Source organism: Vigna unguiculata, chromosome 3 (genome assembly GCF_004118075.2).
Source record: "Vigna unguiculata cultivar IT97K-499-35 chromosome 3, ASM411807v1, whole genome shotgun sequence".
Classification (NCBI taxonomy): Eukaryota; Viridiplantae; Streptophyta; class Magnoliopsida; order Fabales; family Fabaceae; genus Vigna; species Vigna unguiculata.
The window spans coordinates 27,354,174-27,363,597 of NC_040281.1; the positions used below are offsets into that span (position 1 = coordinate 27,354,174).

The 9,424-nt window shown below is 31.1% G+C and overlaps 1 protein-coding gene across 1 annotated transcript; it reads left to right on the plus strand.

Moving 5' to 3' along the window:
* Positions 1-3,738: 3,738 nt before the first annotated feature.
* LOC114176299 (calcyclin-binding protein-like) lies at positions 3,739-6,824 on the plus strand. Its single transcript, XM_028061286.1, has 5 exons — positions 3,739-3,977; positions 4,073-4,213; positions 6,027-6,266; positions 6,347-6,406; positions 6,525-6,824. Exons 1-5 carry the CDS (start codon positions 3,867-3,869, stop codon positions 6,627-6,629), a joined length of 657 nt encoding a protein of 218 aa, XP_027917087.1. The 5' UTR covers positions 3,739-3,866; the 3' UTR covers positions 6,630-6,824.
* Positions 6,825-9,424: the final 2,600 nt, after the last annotated feature.

A 9,424-nucleotide genomic window follows, 5' to 3' on the forward strand; every position in this document is an offset into this window, starting at 1 on the left:
TAACAAATCCATGAGGTGTTCTGATAACACATAAAAGGCCTAAAAATTATTTCAAACAAAAACAAAACCTCACTTAGAAACAAACAATCGATGCATAACAGAAACATTGCTAGTTCACTCCCCACAAATTACCTTGGACTTAATTACTTTGATACAAAAAATCACTCAATTTTATTTAATACAGTGGTTCATTTAACTTTTCCTACATCTCACAATGCAGACCAAACAAAAATCCTTCATCGCTAACCTACCTTCAATTCATACAGAAGTTATAATTCCTTCATCCTCACAAACAAATCAAGCACCACATAACAAACAACAAGACATTTCTACATTAGAACTTCTAACTCAAGAAACTATTGTTGATCTTGGCAACCTAACTATTATTCTTAGACAATTACCAAGAAATGCAATTAAACTTTCGTATCATAGAGACTGTGATTGCAATCTTATGCCAACAACATTATTTACCCTACGCAAGAGTTTTCATCCTATCACAAACTTAGAGAATCCTATAAACATTTCACATGTCATATTACGTCAACATATGAACCAATTGTTTTAATGACCAAGTACATAAGTTTCTTGCATGGAGACTTGCCATGGGAGCTAAAACCAAAACCCTAAAAGGTACCTCAACCTAGACTCCACCATACTACCAAAGGGAAAGAAATGCATTGGTTCAAAATGGGTACACCTGGTTAAACAGATTAAGGATGGACATGTAGATAAGTTAAAGGCTAGATTAATGATTAAAGGTTACATTAACATTGATTTTAAATACAATTTCTCACCTATAACTAAATTGACCAAAGAAAGGACCTTTTTAGCAATAGCAAACACGAAAAATTGGCATATAGTGCAATGTGACGTAAACAATGTCTTAAATGGAGGTGTTAACGAAGAAATTTGTATGACTCCCACAACTAGAAAAAATTCGGTATGTGGACAAGAAAAAAATATATGGTTTGTACTAAGTTAGCAGGAACTGGTTTGAAAATTCACAATTATTAAAATCTCATGATCTTAGCTGGTCTCTGAATGATTATTCTCTTCTCATTTTCTTGTTGGAACTAATTTCATTATTTTACTCATGTATATAGATGATATAATTGCATTAGGTCCAAATAAAATCAAAATTACAAAGACTATATACCTTTTACAAAAGTTGACCAAATTGTAGATGGTAGGTGATTTACAATATTTGACAGGACTTGAGATAGTAAGAAATAAGAAATTTATTACCCTTTGTTAAGGGATTTATTTCTTGTAACCTATAGATGATACAATTTTTTTTGCCAACAAACCTACATTTTTACAAGTGGATACACTTACGAAACTAGCTTTGTTAAAGTAGAAGGGCCCCTATAATCCAATGGAGTTTTTGATGATAACAAAATAATCACTCTACCATATGAGAAAGTCTTTGGTTAGAAGTGAAACAATGTCAGATGATTAAGAAAGAACGTCTAGTTGTTATAATATATTAAAGTGATTGATGAATATGTTTTGCTAATCAAAATATATAATCCGTACATATGTGTTCACATGCTTCATTGTTCATATTCAACTATTATAAATATTAGTATAAGATGGAAGTATAGCAAATGGAAATGCCGAGTTTTAGTGTGTTAGCATTAGACGAGTCTAAGCAGTAGACAAGTCAATGTGTTAGACGATACAACAAAGGCAATCGCCAAATATAAGCATTAGATGATCCAAGTTGTTAGACGACCTAAGTCTTTAGAGAACAAAAAGTGTTAGATGACTTAGGTGTTAGATGACCTAAGATTACTAAAGTCATTAAACAACCAAAGCGTTAAATGACCTAAACGGGTTAGAACACACTTTGATATTTTGCTAAGTGTTTTAATCTCTGATTGATCATTTTAATTGACATTAATATGACCATTTGAAAAAACATAATTAATTATACGAGCTATAACATTCAAGAAAGTTATTTTGTGATAATTACATTTTGAACAAAGAAAGTTTTTAATCAAACGTTCAAATGAAATGAATATTAGGAGATGATTGAGGAATGATCTGTTTGGTTGATTGAGATATATTATTGCTCTAACAATTTAAATGCAAAAGCATATTGCACCAAGTTTCCTTCACAGGACAATTATGAACATTGAAAAAAGAGCATAATCAAATCAAGATTTAGCTCATTCAAGTAAGGAATGAAGATATCCTAAAGAGCATCAATGGATTTAGAATTGAGCTATTGAATAATGACATTGAAGATTCAAACTGAAGTATCAAATTAAAAACTTAATCAAGTCATTTCTTATCAAGCGAAATCATGAAGATCGCGATGAAGAACTTCAATTCAAATCTCTACAACTATCAAATGCCATAACTATATAAAGGATGCAACACCACACAAGAAGATTAATGAAGCTGTTTCAATAAGATTAAAGTGCAAGAAATTATGTCAATATTGATTAGTGAATTGAGTTGAGAGCGTACATATTGTACATCCTTCACTAAGTGAAGTTGTAACTTGTGAGTTGACTTGTGCACTCCTTCTATGAGAGTGTTCTTTTGATTATTCATTGTAATTGGGAGTTCTTGATCTCAGGGGGAGATTAAGAAGGATACGTAGAGAGGTTGAAATGGTTTGTAATCATGTACTTGTAGAGGTTGAAACTCGTGTAACTTGGAGAGGTGATACTCATTACTGATCAAAAGGTAATTAGTGGAATTTTTTCGTAGGTTTCTTAAGAGATTAGACATAACCTAAGTGGGAGATGAACCAATATAAAATCTTTGTGTGCATTTTCTCTATCCCTACTGTTTACTTTGAATATTTTGTTTATTTGAGTATTGTTTGAATTTGGTTACAGACTCTATTCATCCTTTCCTAGAGCCACATTACACCAACAAGTTTTAGATGTTAGATACCTATTACTAGATCCATTATTATACATGCAAAAGTAAAAATACTTCTTATTTAACTATTGTACGTTATTGGTTGAGATATTTCAAAGGCACAACGAGAAAGACTATTTTGTCCAAACGGAAGGAACTTCCGTATGATAACATATTCTAATGCACATAAGACTAGTTGCCTTAAGAAGATCCACAACATGATATGCAATTTTCTTAGATGATGCTTTAATTTTATGGAAATCTAAGTAACAACCTATAAAAGCATAATATGGACTAAATGATATTATTTTTATACATCCATGTTATATGTTTGTCCACCATTCCTTACCTCCTTGAAAGGTTTAATATGAAAGATGTAGACTATCATTATATTTAGGACCTACCGAACAACAAATTCATTAAACATATTGATATCAAAGTTGAAGATCAAGTGGTTGATATATTTCTTCCTACTTAAGAAGGAGCTTAATAATACTTGTATTAACATTGGGTAGATTAATTTTTTCTTTTCCTTTTATATTAGAGTTTATATTCCTTGTTCATAGGTGTGCTATATATTCCTTCTCTCCTTTACATGCTAACAAATATTATATTTATATATATAACATAAAGTTCACATAATTTTATTTTAAATATCTATGTATAGATAAAATTAAAATAATAGATATAATATGTTGAAGGTGGGTTTTTATTGTTCTAGACATCATGAAAATCAAGCCCAATGTACGCTGAGCCCATCATTTTGTAATATTTGAGAAACTAAAACTAGGTCGCAGGTCCCATTCGCAGGATCCTGTTATCTCTAGAATCTTCCGTGATAAAGGGAAAAAAAACCCTAATAAATAAATAATAGATACAACTAAGTTTCAGTTGCTTGTTCTAGCATTTTCCAAAACCAATATAAAAGAAAACAGAGTCCCGAGAGTAGTTGTCTGAATTCGCTACTTCAATTCCTATTCAGTGAAACAATGGCTCAAGACTTGACGTTGGATTTGGAGGAGCTTCATCACCTCCACAGCATCGCCAAAAGACCTCGAACCCTCTCTTTACTCTCCTCTGAGATTCGCAACCTCGAGAAGGTTCTCAATTTATACACACATTGCAAATTTCCCTGATTTAGCATTTCTCGTTCATTGTTTCGATCGTTGTGAAAATTTATGAGGTGATTTTGCAGATATCATCAGATGCAAATGCTGCCCGCGCTCCTCAGATTCCTACACCAATTTCAACCGGAGCTAAGGTGTCACCTTCACCTGCACTGAACTATTCCACGTTAGCATCGTTCAGTTGGGATCAGGATGGTGACAAAGTAAAGGTAAGGAGTCGTATAATTCTATCTGTGGAGATATTGGCTTGAATGGTTTTAAAGTATGTATCTGAATGTCATTGATTGAAATGGTGTTTTCTACCCGTGTTCATCTTTTGATTGTTTCAACCATTCCTCTCCATGGTGTGTTGTGTTGTGCTGTGCTTAATGAGAAATTATTACATGATCTTAACTACCGTGGTCTCAGTTAATCTCACCGGACTCGTAGTTGAGTTGTAATTGTTCTTTCTCGTGAGGTGAAAGTCTGGAATACATGTTACATTGAGATTGGTCGAATCTCGACTGTGTTAAGTAATTGGCCACACTAGGATCCTTGGTGGTCTGGAATTATCTAACTCGTTATGAATAGGGTCCATTTTCCTTTGGCTAATTATCAAACTGAGTTTCTTGTTAATTTACTCTAGTTAGCCACACGCTAAATCACTAAGTTTGGATTTTGAGTGTATCAGAAAATTTGTTTGATGGTATTGGAGATAACCTGTGTTCTTCTCCCGGGACTGTTAGGCATATATTTTAAAGAATTTCTTAGGCCCACACACATGGTGGTGATGTCGATCAACGAGATGGTGGTGCAGCGGTTGAATCATGGGAACACAATGAGGTCATGGAGTTTGCCAAGGTGAAGAGACCTTACCCTTTGAGAATTTTAATGAAGTTTAGGCAAGGTTGTTGGAGTATGCATGTCGTATTTTGGAACATTGGAGAGGGAAGGGAGAAGAAGGGGTTTGAAGGGATGAAGAGGAGTGATCTTGTTTGAGCAGTTATAGAGGCCATCTTGTCTGTCTTTGTTGGTTTCCGAGAAAGAATAAATAGAATGGAAAGATAAAAGGGAAAGTTCAAAAGGGTTATTTGTGATGTGTTTATAGCAATGGCAGGCTGTTTAAAACTTTCAAAATATTGTTTATTCACGTTAACCAAGCTAAAATAACTTCAGGCTTTTCATATGTTTGAAGTAGCAAAAAAATTGTGATCTTCAGGGTTTTTTAGCATTGGTGAGATAAGGGAGAAGATGGTGGTTTGAAGGGACGAAAGAAGTGTTTGGTTGACTTGATGAAGAGGAGGGATTGTTGTAGAGCAGCAACGGAGGCCATCTTTTCTGCGTTTATTGGTGTCAGAAAGAATGCAGAGATCAGATAGAGAAGAGGGAAAGTTGAAAAGGGTTACTGGAAATGTGCTTATAGTGATTTCAGGTAGTTTAAAACCACAAAATTGTTTAAACTCGTTAAAAGATAAAATAATTATTGGTGGTTTTAAACCATAAAAGTGCGGACTTGCAAGTTTTCTAATGTTTATAGTATAATGGAATAAAAGGATCAAAATGAACATGAAAGATAAAATAAAAGATTAAATTGAAATTTTTGAAAGATAATAGGATATAAGGAAAGCCGTCATTCGGCATTCCTGTATCTTACAATGGCAGAAGGCTAAGATTCCGCCATATTGTGGCATATAGCGCTGCTACCATTTAGCATCATTGATTTCAAGTTGATTTTATTTAGTACTTCTGAAAATTAGAGGAAGAAGATTAGAGGTGTCGAACAATGTTGGATAGAAAGTACAGTTATCAAGTTCCATTTTGTTCTAAGCTTAATAGCATGTCTTAATGCACGTTTGCTCCCCCTTGAACATGTGTAAGATAGAAGCAAGAAACCACTGCTTCCGTGTCTTTCTCTAAAACTGCTGCAATTTCACACATCAATAACCTACAGCAAAGCACACACCGTAAGTTTGCAGCTATAATTTTATCAAAAGTATCAAATTTATCCTAATGGCTATACTTGTTTTATTTGTTGTTTGACAGATATATGTATTAATGGAGGGAATTGATGAGAATAAGATTGAATCTGAGTTTAAGTCAATGTCATTTGATGTTAAGTTCCATGATGTTCAAGGAAAGAACTACCGTTGTGCAATATCGAAACTGCATAAGGAGATAGTACCGGAGAAATGTAAGGTTCTGGTCAAGCCCAAAAGGGCAATCATCACATTAGTGAAGGCTTCCAAAGGAAATTGGCTAGATTTGCACTTCAAAGAGGACAAGGTAGTAAGATGCTAAGATTAAAATCACTTTTCCCTGTTAGTCAACGTGATAAAGTTGTAACTTTCGTGTTGATGTTACAGCTAAAGCCAAATCTGGATAAAGAGAAAGACCCAATGGCGGGAATCATGGACATGATGAAGGTCAGATTCTGTTTCATCTTTATTTGGCTTGAGCTACTCTGGTTTTAACTTTATGCATGTATGCATATACCATTGGAAACATTCAATTTGACTTTTGATTATACATGTAAAATTGCAGAATATGTATGAGGAAGGGGACGATGAGATGAAGAAAACAATTGCAAAAGCATGGACTGATGCTAGATCTGGGAAAACAGCTGACCCTTTAGGTAGCTACCGTTGAGCAACAAACAGAGATTAAGATTCTTAGTTCCTGTTTCTTGAGAATGATCTGCTCTATTTAATTACAAGATTTTGTTATAAAATGAATGCTTGGCCCATGTTCATGGTACTTGTAGAAGTTTAGATGTGCAGTTAATTGTTACCTAAGTTCTACTTTTTCATATAATGATGTGGTTGTGGTCTGATGTTGCTCCAATATTTGCTGTGTGACTCACTACATTAAATGAATCTTTCTTTCAATTTCTTTTTCCTTTATTTACAATTATCAAAGTCAAGATTTTACTTAAAATGATAGTACGGTATAAATTTGGCGATTAAAATTATTTTGAAATGATGTAATTGATGTTTTTTATTTGTATTATAAAATTAGGATAATGACACAAATTTCATAAAAAGAAGGTTGATTACAAAATTCAATGTAATTGAAATATAGATCAAAATTATTTTGTTGATTTAAAACAACTCTTTTATTTTTTCTAATATAATATTTGTATTATTTAAGATCATCTAACCTCAGCTACAAAAATTAAGATTTCAGAGTGGTGGCTTTTAAATAAATTTATTTGAAAATAGATCTCTAAAATATAATTTTTTAAAAAATAAAATAAAATACAATTTTGTACAATTAAAAGAGTAAATAATTAAATTTGAAAGGGGTCAAAAGAAATAAATTTAATAAAAGTTAAATCACAATAAATAAATACATGAAATCTTTTATTTAAGTTTGTGTACATCATTACTTTATGTCTTAGAATTTATTTTTATCAAATTTTTCAATATTTTTTTGAATATAGATAATCAAACTATCAATTAGAAATTCATCTTTGTGTTTATTTTTCATAATTTTTATAGTTGAAAAATATTTCTCAGATGTAAAAGTTGAAAGTAGAATTAATATCAATTGAATTATATGATTAATTAAATAAGTCAAATATTTTATTGTTTTTATCAATCTTTGATATAGTTTAGGAAGTTGTTAATAGATTTTTTATTTCAAAATGAAATGTAACATCAAATTCATAATGTAATTTTTTTTAGGTATAAGCTATTATTTGAAGGAAGTTTTTAGGTGTAAGTTATTCTTTGCAATAATTTCAACACTTTGTCTATTGAATACCTTCTCAATATATTGATATTGAGCCATTAAATCATCATAAAATTTTTAACATGTTTTATGTATTGAATTATGGTGAACTCATTCACGATATAAAAATGTACAATTCTTTCCATCCTTTTCTTTTTCCAATTTCTAAATCTCACTTTAACAAAAAAATTTCTTCCATTATGTTAATCACTATAATTATTATTAAACAAGTAGTAAGGTGAATAAAATGCATCATCTTTGTGGGGGTGAATATTCTAACTAATTAAAAAACTTTTTAAACTAAGAAGATTGTAAGTGTAGATGATGATTTTCAATATTAGAAGGTGAAAACATTATCTTAGTAGGTTGATAAGGTCTAATTTTGATATAAGCTCTAGGATTTTGTCACATTGGTCAATTACTAAATAGAAATATGTTTTCCTAGATCGTTCTGTTTATTTGTGTGATTGATGGAAAAGTTGGAAAGTTACTGGTTTAGGAGTTTCAATAGTATTTCTTTTAAAATATGCATCAATTGTAGGTGATTTTCTCATAATGATAAATAAAAATAAATTGAAAGAATAAGTTAAACATTCATGAATTAAAGGTTAAGGTGAGAATATTAATATGACAAGAATGAAATATTATTTTACTGGTAGATTGTAGTATATCAACTAAGAAAAGTTGTCATAGTATTTATGCTCTCTATAGATTCTCTATAGATGCAAAAGCTGAATAGAAAGATAAAATATTATAACTTGTAAATCACTTGAAAATGTAAGATACACAATGACTTCTAAACAAAGGAATTGTATTTAGTTTCTTAAACAAGTTTTGACTTTTATTTTATTATATATAATAATATAAAATATATAAATCTATATATAGCAGGATCCACACATGTTCTTATATATTCGTCTTGTTTAAAACATAAGTTTAAATAAATGGTACTGAAATATAAATTTTAAAAAGTTAATTTTTTTTTAAATAATTTTAATTTTCTAGATCAAAATAAAGAAATAGAAAAAAATTAAATTTATGTATTTAATAGTTATGTCTCGGAAGAAATTAGTTAGTTGATATACTTCTATGGTGTGAAAGTAAATTTCTTTTGACAGTTTGAATGATCTTTTCATGTTGTTACAAACATATTTCAACCCAAAATTGTTACCATTGGATTAGTTCGTATAAAATATATAGAAAATAGTTTATGTTAAGGAAATGAAAAGATTAACATATCAATGATTAAAGTTCATCAGTCAATCACTTGATACATTTTTATGGTGCAAAAGTAATTTTCTGTGGCATTTTGAACGGTTTTCCAGCCTTCTACAAACTTATTTGTAATCCAAAAATTGTACCGTTGTCATTGACATGAAAGCTATGAAAAATAGTTATGTCTCGGCAAAGGCCATTTGATATACTTTTACGGTGCGGAATTCATTTTTGGTGATCTTACGAGATTCCAACTTTTTACAAACATTTGCTATTCAAAAGTTGTAATGTTGAATTCATTCGTATAAAACCTATAGAAAATAGTCACGTCTTCAAAAGAATCATACATTGCTCTTTTGAGTAGCTTTCTCAACTAATGGAATACATCGCTATTCAGAGTAACCTCCCTACCTATGGTGGAGTAAATCATTCCTCCGAATAACCTCCCCGATTATGGTGGAACAAATCGCTCCTTCGAGTAATCTCCCTGACTATGG